This window comes from Monodon monoceros, unplaced genomic scaffold (genome assembly GCF_005190385.1).
Source record: "Monodon monoceros isolate NGI ecotype Baffin Bay Population unplaced genomic scaffold, NGI_Narwhal_1 Super_Scaffold_13, whole genome shotgun sequence".
NCBI classification, from domain to species: Eukaryota; Metazoa; Chordata; class Mammalia; order Artiodactyla; family Monodontidae; genus Monodon; species Monodon monoceros.
The window spans coordinates 22,881,991-22,897,926 of record NW_021703769.1 but is presented as its reverse complement, the minus strand read 5'-3'; the positions used below and the strand labels follow the sequence as shown (position 1 = coordinate 22,897,926).

Below are 15,936 nucleotides of genomic sequence, written 5' to 3'. Positions count from 1 at the left end.
CAAACACACAAAAAGTTTTTTTTTTTTTTTTTTTTTTGCGGTACGCGGGCCATTCACTGTTCTGGCCTCTCGTGTTGCGGAGCACGGGCTCCGGACACACAGGCTCAGCGGCCACGGCTCACGGGCCCAGCCGCTCCGCGGCATGTGGGATCTTCCCGGGCCGGAGCACGAACCCATGTCTCCTGCATCAACAGGCAGACTCTCAACCACTGCGCCACCAGGGAAGCCCACACAGAAAGTTTTAAATTGGTGTTGGGAATGGAACAGAAAGCTGAGTTGAAGGGGGTGGTCTTCCTAAACGGAGTGGTCAGGGAAGGCTGCTCTAAGGCAGCGATATTTAAGCTGGGACCTGAATGACAAAAAGAATAAACTATAGACAACCTGGGGGGAAGAGTGTCCAGACAGAGGAACAGCAGGTTGAGCCTGAGGCAGGAAGCAGCCTGGCATGTTGAGGGGACTGGAAGGGAGGGCAGCATGGCTGGAACAGAGTAAACGAGGCAGGAGCCTTACAAGGGTGAGATAGCCAAAGCATCGGTGGCCACGATGAAGAGTTCTGCTTTATCCTGGGCGCTTTGGGAAGCTACTTGAAGACCTGACTCTGGCTGGAACGTGTGGGGTGGAGTGGAGATGGATAACAGTGCCTGCTGACGGTACTGCCCTCAGTGAGGCCCTGGACAGATTGCTGGTTCAAATCCCGGCTCCACCACTTTCTGTCTTGTTACCTTGGGCAGGTTAGTTAACTTTGTGCCTCAGTTTCCTCGCAGTGTAGTGGTTAAAAGCATGGACTCTAAAGGCAGGCCCGTCTGAATTCAAATCCTAGCTTTATTGCTTCTGTGCTGTATGATGTTGGATAAGTTTCTTAACCTCATCAGCATCCTCTGTAAAATGATGATCATAGAAGGACTCACCTCATGGGGTTCTAGTGAGGGTTCCATGAGCTAACACACCCCAAAGCTACAAGAGGGCCTGGGATTTAGTGAAGGCTCATTAAACATTAGCTGGTGCTGTCATCACTGTCATCATCGTCATCATTGTTATTGTAATTATAAGATACATGATCTTTGCAAGTAAATTTCCTTTTTTGAACCTTACTTTCCACATCTGAGGCTGATAATCCCTATATCGCCGGGTGGTTGTGAGGATTACGTCTACACATGTTTCTCCCACACAGTAGGAGCTAAAGAGCAGCCATCTGGCTTCTGTGCAAGGCCTGGCACAGGTCAGAAGGGCCTTTATGCCCATTGCACTGAGCACAACTAAAGTGTGAGGAGCTTCACGTCTCCCAGAGCATCCTCACACACCACACCATCTTGTTTGGACCTTCAACAACTTCATAAGAAAGATAACACATCTCCATTCCAGTCTTACCAAGGAGAGACAAGGCCACGGCTCAGACTAGATGGTCATTCTTCAAGGTCTGGAACCCAAATGGTGGTAGTGTGGGTGAGGGCGGGGAAGGGGAAGCTGTTCCAAACCCTACTTCACATCTCCTTTCTTTTTTTTCTTTTTTCTTCATTTTAACATCTTTATTGGAGTATAATTGCTTTACAATGGTATGTTAGTTTCAGCTTCACAACAAAATGAATCAGTTATATATATACATATGTTCCCATATCTCTTCCCGCTTGCGTCTCCCTCCCTCCCACCCTCCCTATCCCACCCCTCCAGGCGGTCACAAAGCACCGAGCTGATCTCCCTGTGCTATGCGGCTGCTTCCCACTAGCTATCTACCTTACGTTTGGTAGTGTATATATGTCCATGCCTCTCTCTCGCTTTGTCACCGTTTACCCTTCCCCCTCCCTATAGCCTCAAGTCCATTCTCTAGTAAGTCTGTGTCTTTATTCCTGTTTCACCCCTAGGTTTTTCATGACATTTTTTTTTCTTAAATTCCATATATATGTGTTAGCATACGGTATTTGTCTCTCTCTTTCTGACTTACTTCACTCTGTATGACAGACTCTAGGTCTATCCACCTCATTACAAATAGCTCAATTTCGTTTCTTTTTACGGCTGAGTAATATTCCATTGTATATATGTGCCACATCTTCTTTATCCATTCATCCGATGATGGACACTTAGGTTGTTTCCATCACTGGGCTATTGTAAATAGAGCTGCAATGAACATTTTGGTACATGACTCTTTTTGAATTATGGTTTTCTCAGGGTATATGCCCAGTAGTGGGATTGCTGGGTCATATGGTAGTTCTATTTGTACTTTTTTAAGGAACCTCCATACTGTTCTCCACAATGGCTGTATCAATTCACATTCCCACCAACAGTGTAAGAGGGTTCCCTTTTCTCCACACTCTCTCCAGCATTTATGGTTTCTAGATTTTTTGATGATGGCCATTCTGAATGGTGTGAGATGATATCTCATTGTGGTTTTGATTTGCATTTCTCTAATGATTAGTGATGTTGAGCATTCTTTCATGTGTTTGTTGGCACTCTGTATATCTTCTCTGGAGAAATGTCTATTTAGGTCTTCTGCCCATTTTTGGATTGGGTTGTTTGTTTTTTTGTTATTAAGCTGCATGAGCTGCTTATAAATTTTGGAGATTAATCCTTTGTCAGTTGCTTCATTTGCAAATATTTTCTCCCATTCTGAGGGTTGTCTTTTGGTCTTCTTTATGGTTTCCTTTGCTGTGCAAAAGCTTTTAAGTTTCATTAGGTCCCATTTGTTTACTTTTGTTTTTATTTCCATTTCTCTAGGAGGTGGGTCAAAAAGGACCTTGCTGTGATTTATGTCATTGAGTGTCCTGCCTATGTTTTCCTCTAAGAGTTTGATCGTTTCTGGCCTTATATTTAGGTCTTTAATCCATTTTGAGCTTATTTTTGTGTATGGTGTTAGGGAGTGATCTAATCTCATACTTTTACATGTAGCTGTCCAGTTTTCCCAGCACCACTTATTGAAGAGGCTATCCTTTCTCCACTGTACATTCCTGCCTCCTTTATCAAAGATAAGGTGACCATATGTGTGTGGGTTTATCTCTGGGCTTTCTATCCTGTTCCATTGATCTATATTTCTGATTTTGTGCCAGTACCATACTGTCTTGATTACTGTAGCTTTGTAGTATAGTCTGAAGTCAGGAAGCCTGATTCCTCCAGCTCCACTTTTCATTCTCAAGATTGCTTTGGCTATTCGGGGTCTTTTGTGTTTCCATACAAATTGTGAAATTTTTTGTTCTAGTTCTGTGAAAAATGCCAGTGGTAGTTTGATAGGGATTGCATTGAATCTGTAGATTGCTTTGGGTAGTAGAGTCATTTTCACAATGTTGATTCTTCCAATCCAGGAACATGGTATATCTCTCCATCTATGTGTATCATCTTTAAGTTCTTTCATCAGTGTCTTATAATTTTCTGCATACAGGTCTTTTGTCTCCTTAGGTAGGTTTATTCCTAGATATTTTATTCTTTTTGTTGCAATGGTAAATGGGAGTGTTTTCTTGATTTCACTTTCAGATTTTTCATCCTTAGTGTATAGGAATGCCAGAGATTTCTGTGCATTAATTTTGTATCCTGCTACTTTACCAAATTCATTGATTAGCTCTAGTAGTTTTCTGGTAGCATCTTTAGGATTCTCTATGTATAGTATCATGTCATCTGCAAAGAGTGACAGCTTTACTTCTTCTTTTCTGATTTGGATTCCTTTTATTTCCTTTTCTTCTCTGATTGCTGTGGCTAAAACTTCCAAAACTATGTTGAATAAGAGTGGTGAGAGTGGGCAACCTTGTCTTGTTCCTGATCTTAGTGGAAATGCTTTCAGTTTTTCACCATTGAGGACGATGTTGGCTGTGGGTTTGTCATATATGGCCTTTATTATGTTGAGGAAAGTTCCCTGTATGCCTACTTTCTGCAGGGTTTTTATCATAAATGGGTGTTGAATTTTGTCAAAAGCTTTCTCTGCATCTATTGAGATGATCATATGGTTTTTCTCCTTCAATTTGTTAATATGGTGTATCACGTTGATTGATTTGCGTATATTGAAGAATCCTTGCATTCCTGGAATAAACCCCACTTGATCATGGTGTATGATCCGTTTAATGTGCTGTTGGATTCTGTTTGCTAGTATTTTGTTGAGGATTTTTGCATCTATGTTCATCAGTGATATTGGCCTGTAGTTTTCTTTCTTTGTGACATCCTTGTCTGGTTTTGGTATCAGGGTGATGGTGGCCTCATAGAATGAGTTGGGGAGTGTTCCTCCCTCTGCTATATTTTGGAAGAGTTTGAGAAGGATAGGTGATAGCTCTTCTCTAAATGTTTGATAGAATTCGCCTGTGAAGCCATCTGGTCCTGGGCTTTTGCTTGTTGGAAGATTTTTAATCACAGTTTCAATTTCAGTGCTTGTGATTGGTCCGTTCATATTTTCTATTTCTTCCTGATTCAGTCTTGGCAGGTTGTGCCTTTCTAAGAATTTGTCCATTTCTTCCAGGTTGTCCATTTTATTGGCATAGAGTTGCTTGTAGTAATCTCTCATGATCTTTTGTATTTCTGCAGTGTCAGTTGTTACTTCTCCTTTTTCATTTCTAATTCTATTGATTTGAGTCTTCTCCCTTTTTTTCTTGATGAGTCTGGCTAATGGTTTATCAATTTTGTTTATCCTTTCAAAGAACCAGCTTTTAGTTTTATTGATCTTTGCTATCGTTTCCTTCATTTCTTTTTCATTTATTTCTGATCTGATTTTTATGATTTCTTTCCTTCTGCTAACTTTGGGGTTTTTTTGTTCTCCTTTCTTTAATTGCTTTAGGGGCAAGGTTAGGTTGTTTATTCGAGATGTTTCCTGTTTCTTAAGGTAGGATTGTATTGCTATAAACTTCCCTCTTAGAACTGCTTTTGCTGCATCCCATAGATTTTGAGTCGTCGTGTCTCCATTGTCCTTTGTTTCTAGGTATTTTTTGATTTCCTCTTTGATTTCTTCAGTGATCACTTCGTTATTAAGGAGTGTATTGTTTAGCCTCCATGTGTTTGTATTTTTTACAGATCTTTTCCTGTAATTGATATCTAGTCTCATACCGTTGTGGTCGGAAAAGATACTTGATACAATTTCAATTTTCTTAAATTTACCAAGGCTTGATTTGTGACCCAAGATATGATCTATCCTGGAGAATGTTCCATGAGCACTTGAGAAAAATGTGTATTCTGTTGTTTTTGGATGGAATGTCCTATAAATATCAATTAAGTCCATCTTGTTTAACGTATCATTTAAAGCTTGTGTTTCCTTATTTATTTTCATTTTGGATGATCTGTCCATTGGTGAAAGTGGGGTGTTAAAGTCCCCTACTATGAATGTGTTACTGTCGATTTCCCCTTTTATGACTGTCAGTATTTGCCTTATGTATTGAGGTGCTCCTATGTTGGGTGCATAAATATTTACAATTGTTATATCTTCTTCTTGGATCGATCCCTTGATCATTATGTAGTGTCCTTCTTTGTCTCTTCTAATAGTCTTTATTTTAAAGTCTATTTTGTCTGATATGAGAATTGCTACTCCAGCTTTCTTTTGGTTTCCATTTGCATGAAATACCTTTTTCCATCCCCTTACTTTCAGTCTGTATGTGTCTCTAGGTCTGAAGTGGGTCTCTTGTAGACAGCAAATATATGCATCTTGTTTTTGTATCCATTCAGCCAATCTGTGTGTTTTGGTGGGAGCATTTAGTCCATTTACATTTAAGGTAATTATCGATATGTGTGTTCTCATTCCCATTTTCTTAATTGTTTTGGGTTCGTTATTGTAGGTCTTTTCCTTCTCTTGTGTTTCTTGCCTAGAGAAGTTCCTTTAGCAGTTGTTGTAGAGCTGGTTTGGTGGTGCTGAACTCTCTCAGCTTTTGCTTGTCTGTAAAGGTTTTAATTTCTCCATCAAATCTGAATGAGATCCTTGCTGGGTAGAGTAATCTTGGTTGCAGTTTTTTCTCCTTCAACACTTTCAATATGTCCTGCCACTCCCTTCTGGCTTGCAGAGTTTCTGCTGAAAGATCAGCTGTTAACCTTATGGGGATTCCCTTGTGTGTTATTTGTTGTTTTTCCCTTGCTGCTTTTAATATGTTTTCTTTGTATTTAATTTTTTACAGTTTGATTAATATGTGTCTTGGCGTATTTCTCCTTGGATTTATCCTGTATGGGACTCTCTGTGCTTCCTGGACTTGATTAACTATTTCCTTTCCCATATTAGGGAAGTTTTCAACTATAATCTCTTCAAATATTTTCTCAGTCCCTTTCTTTTTCTCTTCCTCTTCTGGAACCCCTATAATTCGAATGTTGGTGTGTTTAATGTTGTCCCAGAGGTCTCTGAGACTGTCCTCAGTTCTTTTCATTCTTTTTTCTTTATTCTGCTCTGCATTAGTTATTTCCGCTATTTTATCTTCCAGGTCACTTATCCGTTCTTCTGCCTCAGTTATTCTGCTATTGATCCCATCTAGAGTATTTTTCATTTCATTTATTGTGTTGTTCATCATTGTTTGTTTCATCTTTAGTTCTTCTAGGTCCTTGTTAACTGTTTCTTGCATTTTGTCTATTCTATTTCCAAGATTTTGGACCATCTTTACTATCATTATTCTGAATTCTTTTTCAGGTAGACTGCCTATTTCCTCTTCATTTGTTAGGTCTGGTGGGTTTTTATCTTGCTCCTTCATCTGCTTTGTGTTTTTCTGTCTTTTCATTTTGCTTATCTTAGTGTGTTTGGGGTCTCCTTTTTGCAGGCTGAAGGTTCGTAGTTCCTGTTGTTTTTGGTGTCTGTCCCCAGTGGCTAAGGTTGGTTCAGTGGGTTGTGTAGGCTTCCTGGTGGAGGGGACTAGTGCCTGTGTTCTGGTGGATGAGGCTGGATCTTGTCTTTCTGGTGGGCAGGTCCACGTCTGGTGGTGTGTTTTGGGGTGTCTGTAGACTTATGATTTTGGGCAGCCTCTCTGCTAATGGGTGGGGTTGTGTTCCTGTGTTGCTAGATGTTTGGCATAGGATGTCCAGCAGTGTAGCTTGCTGGTCGTTGAGTGAAGCTGGGTGCTGGCGGTGAGATGGAGATCTCTGGGAGATTTTCACCGTTTGATATTATGTGCAGCTGGGAGGCCTCTTGTGGACCAGTGTCCTGAAGTTGGCTCTCCCGCCTCAGAGGCACAGCACTAACTCCTGGCTCCAGCACCAGGAGCCTTTCATCCACACGGCTCCTTAATTTGGGATGATTCGTTGTCTATTCATGTATTCCACAGATGCAGGGTACATCAAGTTGATTGTGGAGCTTTAATCCGCTGCTTCTGAGGCTGCTGGGAGAGATTTCCCTTTCTCTTCTTTGTTCTCACAGCTCCCAGGGGCTCAGCTTTGGATTTGGCCCCACCTGTGCGTGTAGGTCGCCGGAGGGCGTCTGTTCTTTGCTCAGACAGGACGGGGTTAAAGGAGCCGCTGATTCGGAGGCTCTGGCTCACTCAGGCCGGGGGTAAGGAGGGTCACGGAGTGCGGGGCGGGCCTGCGGCGGCAGAGGCCAGCGTGGCGTTGCACCAGCCTGAGGCGCGCCGTGCGTTCTCCCGGGGGAGTTGTCCCTGGATCCCGGGACCCTGGCAGTGGCGGGCTGCACAGGCTCCCCGGAAGGGGTGTGTGGATAGTGACCTGTGTTCGCACACAGGCTTCTTGGTGGCGGCAGCAGCGGCCTTAGCGTCCCATGTCTGTCTCTGGGGTCCGCACTTTTAGCCGCGGCTCCCGCCCGTCTCTGGAGCTCCCTTAAGCAGCGTTCTTAATCCCCTCTCCTCGCGCACCAGGAAACAAAGAGGGAAGAAAAAGTCTCTTGCCTCTTCGGCAGGTCCAGACTTTTCCCCGGACTCCCTCCCGGCTAGCGGCGGTGCACTAACGCCCTGCAGGCTGTGTTCACGCCGCCAACCCCAGTCCTCTCCCGGCGCTCCGACAGAAGCCGGAGCCTCAGCTCCCAGCCCCGCCCGCCCCAGCGGGCGAGCAGACAAGCCTCTCGGCTGGTGAGTGCCGGTCGGCCCTGATCCTCTGCGCTGGAATCTCGCCGCTTTGCCCTCCGCACCCCTGTTGCTGTGCTCTCCTCCGCGGCTTCGAAGCTCCCCCACTCCGCCACCCGCAGTCTCCGCCCGCGAAGGGGCTTCCTAGTGTGTGGACACTTTTCCTCCTTCACAGCTCCCTCCCGCTGGTGCAGGACCCGTCCCTATCCTTTTGTCTCTGTTTATTTTTTTCTTTTGCCCTAGCCAGGTACGTGGGGGGTTCCTTGCCTTTTGGGAGGTCTGAGGTCTTCTGCCAGCGTTCAGTAGGTGCTCCGTAGGAGTTGTTCCACGCGTAGATGTATTTCTGGTGTATCTGTGGGGAGGAAGGTGATCTCCGCGTCTTACTCTTCCGCCATCTTCCCGGAAGTCCCACATCTCCTTTCAAACTGAGAATCCTTCAGAGACATGAAGGGCAGGTATTTTCACCTCTATTTCACAGGTGAGCAAACAGTGGCCCAGGGACGTATAACTTTGCCCAAAGTCGCATGACAAGTAAACATATGGATCTTTCTTCTGAAGCAGGATTATTCTCAATCCCACACGGCCTCCATAGAGCAGAGCTCTTGGCGCGCAGGCTCAGCGGCCATGGCTCACGGGCCCAGCCACTCCGCGGCATGTGGGATCTTCCCAGACCAGGGCACGAACCCACGTCCCCTGCATCGGCAGGCGGACTCTCAACCGCTGTGCCACCAGGGAAGCCCTGGCTGATGTCTTCTTAAGCCCAAGACAGCTGGGCATTGTAGGCTCTGGACCATTGACCTCCCCTCCTTGCCTGAGTCTTAATAGCCGAGAGGCTGAGTGAGCCCTGGATTGGGGTTTCAGCAGCAAAGACTCTGGTCCCGGCTTTGCTCCATCTCAGAGTGTCTCCTTACAAAGGGGGTTACACTCTGTAAAGCTGTGCCGGTTGATCTCCATCTCCCTTCCAGATATAACTGAGTAGGAATCCACGCCAGGGAGCCCAAGGGGCAACGGGAGCCGCACAGGGACTACCAGTGGCCCCAGAGCCCGTGAGGGACGGAAGGAACTAAGGCGACACACGCTTATGAAGGAAGCCCTGGAGGAAAGGGTGTGGGAGGGTGTGACAGCTGTAAAAGGGAAGATGTAGAAGAGGAGGATGAGCTGTCTGTCATAGTCCTAAGGAAGAGAAAACGGGCTGGCCTGGCACAAAGAAGAGTCGAGACCGGACACCGGGGAAAGCTTGTAAAATGCCGGCGCCCGGCAAGCGACTGTGCGAGTGCGACTCTTACAGAGCCTGCTGCCCGTGGGCAGGACAACTGACAAAGTGCCTTGAGGGCTGTTCTAATGTGAGGAGCCCCAGGACTTTGATGTCATTAGCAAAGAGAGTTCTGGACTTCTCCCCGTCACTTGCTGAATGACCCCAGATGGATTCACCTCCTGTTCGGGGCCTTGTTTTGCCTACCCTGAAAATCTGCTTGTACAAGTGGATGGTCTCGAACTTTCTGGGACTTCTTTTTTCTAGGGCCTTCACCAGATCCTCCTCCCGGAGAGCCAGCGTGACACTCGGCCCTTGATCCTGGTGAGCCTGGGAGCTGAGGTGATACGGGTTAGGAAAGAGAAGTTTTGCGAACTGATTGACAGTAAGACAATAGAAAAATTGTCGAAGTTCGAGATCAAGTACCCCAGGTCAGTGCTGGAAATGTGCATACCTCCCAGTAGATCAAATGAACAATTTTTTTGCCTCTTATTTTGGTAAAAGGAAGAAAAAAGTGATGATACGTAAAGCTGACACTGGTGGAATGAAACTGATAATTGTTGGTACACTCGAAATTGGCTCAGTCCTTTCGATAATAATTTTAGATAATAATGTTTCAAGGGACACAAAACTGTTCCTACTCTTTGAAGCAGTGGTCTACCTATGAATTTATCTGTATGTAATTTATTATAGGGAAAGCTACATACACTAAGATGTTCATAGCTGCCATATTCATAATAGAAAAACAACCACCTTTACCCACATGTGTTACACCAGGGGGATAGTTTAGAAAACTGTGGTACATTCCCTTGATAGAAAGTAACTTTTATTTAAAAATCATAAGTAAATGAGTGATAAAATGCTACAAGAAAAGGATAGGGTACAAAATTGTATCTATACATACTATGACTATGCCTTTGTAAAACACTTACCTGAGAAAAATCTAGAAGGAAAATGAGCAAAAATGATAATATCTGTGGTATTGCCCAATTTGTAATAGTCATTCTCTCTGGAAGCTCGGACTAAAAGGGACTTTCTGGTTATAGTTATATATTCCTCTGATGTTTAATTGGTTTTGTAGTGAGTATGCATTTCTTTTATAATGAGGGAAAAAAAAAGATATACTTTTAAAAGTTGTTGTCAGGGTATGACATTCCAAGTGGGTTTTTTTTTTTTTTTTTTGCGGTTCACGGGCCTCTCACTGCTGTGACCTCTCCCGTTGCGGAGCACAGGCTCCGGACGCGCAGGCTCAGCAGCCATGGCTCACGGGCCCAGCCGCTCCACGGCATGTGGGATCTTCCCGGACCGGGGCACGAACCCACGTCCCCTGCATCGGCAGGCGGACTCTCAACCACTGCGCCACCAGGGAAGCCCCAAGTGGGTTTTTTTCCCTTTATTCTCCAAATGTTTGTTAATGATGATATATTACTTTTATAATTAAAAAAAGTTTATCTTGAAAGATTTGATAAAAAAGATTTCTTTTCATATTTCCCTAGTTTCCAAATTTTCCAGAGTGAATACTTTTATAGTGTGAAAAACAACCTAAGTTTTAGGTAAAAACGAATTTATTGTCTGGACTACTGGTCACAAAACTGTTTTGATCTAACACCGCTATTACTAAAGAGTGTTTGAGTGTATAACCCCTAGAATATATATATGATACAAATAATATATGTTATTTAATTTATTTTTATTTATCATGTCCATATATTGCTATATGAATATATCATATATATTATAAACATGCAACAAATAGATCTTTAGAAAGAATAAGACAAAGATAAATATAAATGAAGTCCTACTGTTTACTTCACACAGCCCAGTGGATCTCTTTCACCTCCCTGGCTGACACCCTTACCCCCACTTTGGGATCCCCAGCCGAGACTCCTGTAGCCGTCTTACCGCTGGTCCCCTGCCTCGGTCTCTCCCTGCCAGATCCTTTCTGCATACTTTGCTCTTGCTAAAACCCAAATCTGGCCGCGTTAAACTCCTGCTTAAAACCTTTCAGTGGTATCTCACTGCCTGTAGGATACAGTGCAGATTCAATGCCACGTAAATGGCCCTTCATTTTCTGACCCTTCAACTCCCCTGCAGCACCTCCTGCCACCTCTAACCCACTCCAGCAACCCAGGCAGATTGCCTCCTGGACCTGCACATACTTGCCTTTGCCAGTGCAGGCCCTGTGCCTGCAATGCCACCCCTCAATCCTGCTCCTCTCCCCTTTATTTTCTGATAAATTTCTTCTCATTCTTTAAGATTCATATCCTCCAGAAAACCTTTCATGACTGACCCCAGGCTGGGCTAAGTACCCCTTTCTGTGCACTCATAATCCTCCCTACATAGCTCTCACAGTGGCCACACCACGTTTTATTACAGCTGTTTACAGCTGCGTAGTTTTCGCACAGTTCTTTCCCCACCACTTGGTTAATTGCTTCGTGAACGCAGGGATTGGGCTTTATGCACCTTTCATCTCTAGCACCTGTACAGTACCTGGCACATGGTAGATGCATGATAAACGTTGGGTCAGTGAATGAATAAATGGGACACACTTATTAGGGAAAACTGGAAAATGCTGAACATTTAAGAAGGTGAAGACCTTCTTAAATGCATTTGCATTCCTCCAACAATCTCAATTAGCGTTTTATGTATTTCCTTTCAGTATTTTTTTTTTACCGCATGGCTGTGTACCTAATAGGTATTTATCATTCAGGCACACAAAGCTTCATAATGGAGATCATACCGATTGTACAATTTTGCATCCTCCCTCCTTTTTCTTTTCTTGTGGTGATGCTGTGATCAGACATCGTTTTGTGGGCAGGTGTGGGAAGCAAGTGATTCCTGTGGTTGAGAAAGAGGAGGTGTGAAGGCAAGCAAATCTGTAGAGTTGCTTCAGCCGTGTCCAATAAGCACATGAAAGAATTTGACATGGGATCCATATGACCTTGGATAAGTCATTTTCCCTCCTCTAGGCTTCAGACTCCAATCTACAAAACAAGAAAATTAGACCAGAACAGTGTTTCCCGAAGTATGGATCATATTCACAGAAGGCTTACAAGATGACTTTAGGTGGTACGCGGATTGTGAACAGCTATGTATTTATTCTAGTGTGAACTAGAAAAACATGACTAGCTCACTAAACTGATTTGACAAACTTGTTGCTTAGAACAAAGCCAAAGTAAATACTTAAGTAGAATTTTTAAAAATCATTAATAAAAGAACAGATGATATGTAGCTATGGTCCAAATTGGGGCAGTTTTGTGAAAAAAAAAAAAAAAAAAGTTGGGAAACACTGGTGGTTCCTTGCAGTTCAGCGATGCCCCAATTCTCTGATTCCTGCGTACTACCAACATAAAAAATAGCTATTTAGAAAATAGCTACTCAAAAAAGGATTTAAGGAGCCTTAGCTTCTCACATAACATCTGGTACATGATGGGTGTCAGTTAATGTTGGTTGAATTGAAACTCAGAGGTTTATGTAGACTTGAGGGTGGCAGATGTTTGGGCACTCGGCATCTGTGCTGCCCAGTCAGCACTCTGCTGCAATCGTCTGCAATGCTGACAGATAGAATTCTCGCTTATTCATTAATTGTTGAACTCATGGTTTTCTAGACTGCTAAAGCAGGCAGAAAATATAAGCATTATCTAGCTCAAATCCTCCATGTTTTAATTGAGGACTGTGAGGCCCAGGAAAGGGGACGTGACATCCTGCAGATCACACAGTCAGTTGGTGAGACACCTGTCCTGTGGATGCTACAGGCTAGCTTATCTGAAACCTCTCCCCCATGTAGAATATGAACAGCTCAGTTCACAGGAAAGAAGGGAAATCTCCAAGGCTCCAAATGAAGAGCAGCCTCAAAACAAAGCACAGAGTGTGATCTAGTGCTGGATTGCCGGGCAGGCATGGGGTGGGGTTGTGGCTGAGGGCACCATGGGCTGAAGTGTTGCATCCCACAAGGACAGATGACACTTTCAGTTCAAGCGAGACAGAGAGTGGAACTGGAATTGCTGCATGAAGCTGAGGACTTTAGAAGAGCTGCCCCATTTAGTGAAAGACTAGACTAGAAATCAGTGTGACCGTCGGCATCAGGAGGTTATGTGGAATCTTGTCTGTCTTAAGTTGGACTCTGGATCCAAAAAAAAAAAAAAAAAAAGATCCCTTAAGAATCTGTAAGCATGTGCTTGCCCCCTCATAGGTTTTGATGAGTTCCTTAGCCCCACTGAGCCTTAGTTTCCATGTTTGTGAAATGGGGTGGTCCTGAGGATCAAATGAGTTAACAAGTGTAAAGTGCCTGGTCATGGTAAGTGTGAAGCAGAGTTAGATATTGTTATTTATTATGTAAGAAATTGGGAGTTAACGGGACTTTTTAGTTGGAGACTATCCAGTGGTGTGCTGGGAAATGTTCAACAAGCAGCTCTCTGGGAGATGGGAGGTAACCTGATTGGAAGTGTTTGCTGGTTTCTGTGGTGCGCATACTACCGCCATGGCCGGTTTTGAGCTACCAACCTGATGTCGTCGAGCATGAAGTTGCTCTCGTGAGCTGGTAGGAGCTGACGCTGGCAATGCTGAGACCACCAGGACTAACTTGTAGCCCATTCTGACCTCTAGATTTTATATTAAGTTGATCTCTATGAATCAAAGTTGATTTTGTCCTGGTCAATATAATCTACCCAGAAGAATGCTCTAATGTGTTAGTGATTTATCAGAGTTGCCTCCTTAGGTGAGAGTATAGGTGAGTCAGTGGAAGTTGAGTTTGCCCTTCCCTTGCCGAGGTCTCAGAAGAAAATAAACCAATGAGTCCTGAGCCCATTCCACCCTCCTCCACTTTCCTCACCCTCATGTGCTATGAGGGAAGGGGGCAGAGTAGAGCCAGGGCACCAAGACCAGTCCAAGGTAGCTACCAATGGACTTTCTATCTCTATAGAGTGGCCTTGTCTGGACATTTCAGATCAATGGAACCATGTATATGTGACTGGCTTCTCATAGTGTTTTCAAGGTTCATTCATGTCTTAGCATGTATCAGTACTTCATTCATTTTTATTGTCAAATAACATTCCAGTGCATGGATATACACTCTTTTATTTACCCATTCATCAGCTGATGGACAGTTGGGTTGTTTCCACTTTTTGGCTATTATGAATAATGCTGCTATGAACATTCTTGTTCAAGTTTTTGTGTGGACATATTTTTCATTTCTCTTGGGTATATACCTACGAGTGGAATTCCTGGGTCGTAAGTTAACTGTTTAACGTTTTGAGGAACTGCTGGACTGTTTTTTCAAAGTGGCTGCATCATTTTACATTCCTGGCAGCAATGCATGGGAACCCTCGCTCCAATATCTCCACATCCCCATTAACACTTATTATTATTTGTCTTTTTAATTATCATCATCCTAGTGGGCATAAGTGGTATCTTGTGTGGCTTTGGCTTACATTTCCCTGATGGCTAATGATCACGTACGTAATTTAAAATTTTCAGTAGCCACGTTATAAGAAATCAGAAGAAATGGGTGAAATTAACTGTAATAATATATTTTATTGAATGCAGTATATCTAAAATGTTATCATTTCAACATGTAATCAACATAAAAATTACTGAGATATTCTGCATTCTTTTTTTTGTTGTTCTAAGTCTTTGAAATCTGGTGTGTATTTTATACTCAGAGCACACCTCTAATTCAGATTCATCACACTTCAGGTACTCAGTAGCCACATGTGGCTCGTGGCCACCACATGGAATAGTGCAGGTCTAGGTGATGAAGGTGTGGAAAGGTAAAGGAGGCAGAGGGAAGAGTCTGGGAAAAGGCACGGAGGTGGGACAGGGCTCAGTGTGTTTCGGGGCTGGAAGGAGGCAGGGCTGGGGGGGCAGGGGGCAGGCAGGAGCTCGTGTGGGAACCTCAGCATCTGGGCCTTGCCTTCAGCGATGAAGATGTGTGCCAGAAGTTCCTCGAGGAGAACAGCTGGAATGTCTTCCGGAAGGACCTGATGCGGCTGCTGGTGGAGCCTCGCCAGTGTCCACCATTCACCCCAATCCAGCCCAAGAAGAAAGGGATCTACAAGCCCAAGGCTGTGATGCTGGATTTGTGTAGCTTAGACAAGAAGACTAGACCTCGTCATCCCATTTTTATGGCACCGCAGAAATACCTCCCCCCACTGAGGATTGTCGAAGCCATTATAGCACCCCGGTACAAAATCCAAGAACTCCTGCCTCAGTATAAGAATGCAGGGGTCCTTGTTTAGAATCAATAAAAGATGTTGGGTTGACCCTAGTGTTTCCTGAATAACCACCATGGGAGTTGTGGGGCTTACAGTGGGGGATCCTGAGGGCTGAGCCATGGGTCCGGAGAGGTGTTTGGGGCAGCACCTGGGGCACTGTCTCTCTGGACACTTGTGGGACTGAGTAAGGGATGGTTGGGAGGCTGGGTGGGGATGGGTTAATCACTGGAGGTAGCCTCAGAGTGGGAGAGTCTTATCTGAGGAGACAGATGGGAGACACAGAGGCAAGACGGGGTTGCAAACTCAAATGCCTTGCAAGGCCGGCAGGTCGTCTAAAGGAGTGTAGCAGAAGGACTGGGGAGGCGGCAGGGAACGGTGGGGACTGGTGCGCACATTCCCCATACAGGGGGAGCCGCTGCTCCGTAGACCCAGTCAGTTGATGCCATGCCAGGAAGTAATGCAGGCCCGGTACTGCCAATCTTTAGATTTTTCAGGAGAACCCAGAAAGGCAGTGTTTTAGATGATTCCTACC

General features: G+C 44.3%; 1 protein-coding gene across 1 annotated transcript in view; it reads left to right on the top strand.

Moving 5' to 3' along the window:
- The window catches only part of CNBD2 (cyclic nucleotide binding domain containing 2), a 67,663-nt gene extending 52,221 nt beyond the window's left edge, over nucleotides 1–15,442 (top strand). The window contains exons 12-13 of the mRNA XM_029222395.1: nucleotides 9,460–9,623; nucleotides 15,110–15,442. Of these exons, the coding sequence (XP_029078228.1) occupies nucleotides 9,460–9,623; nucleotides 15,110–15,428 (483 nt within the window). The 3' untranslated portion in view covers nucleotides 15,429–15,442. The remainder of the gene's footprint in view (nucleotides 1–9,459; nucleotides 9,624–15,109) is intronic.
- The last annotated feature ends 494 nt before the right edge of the window (nucleotides 15,443–15,936 follow it).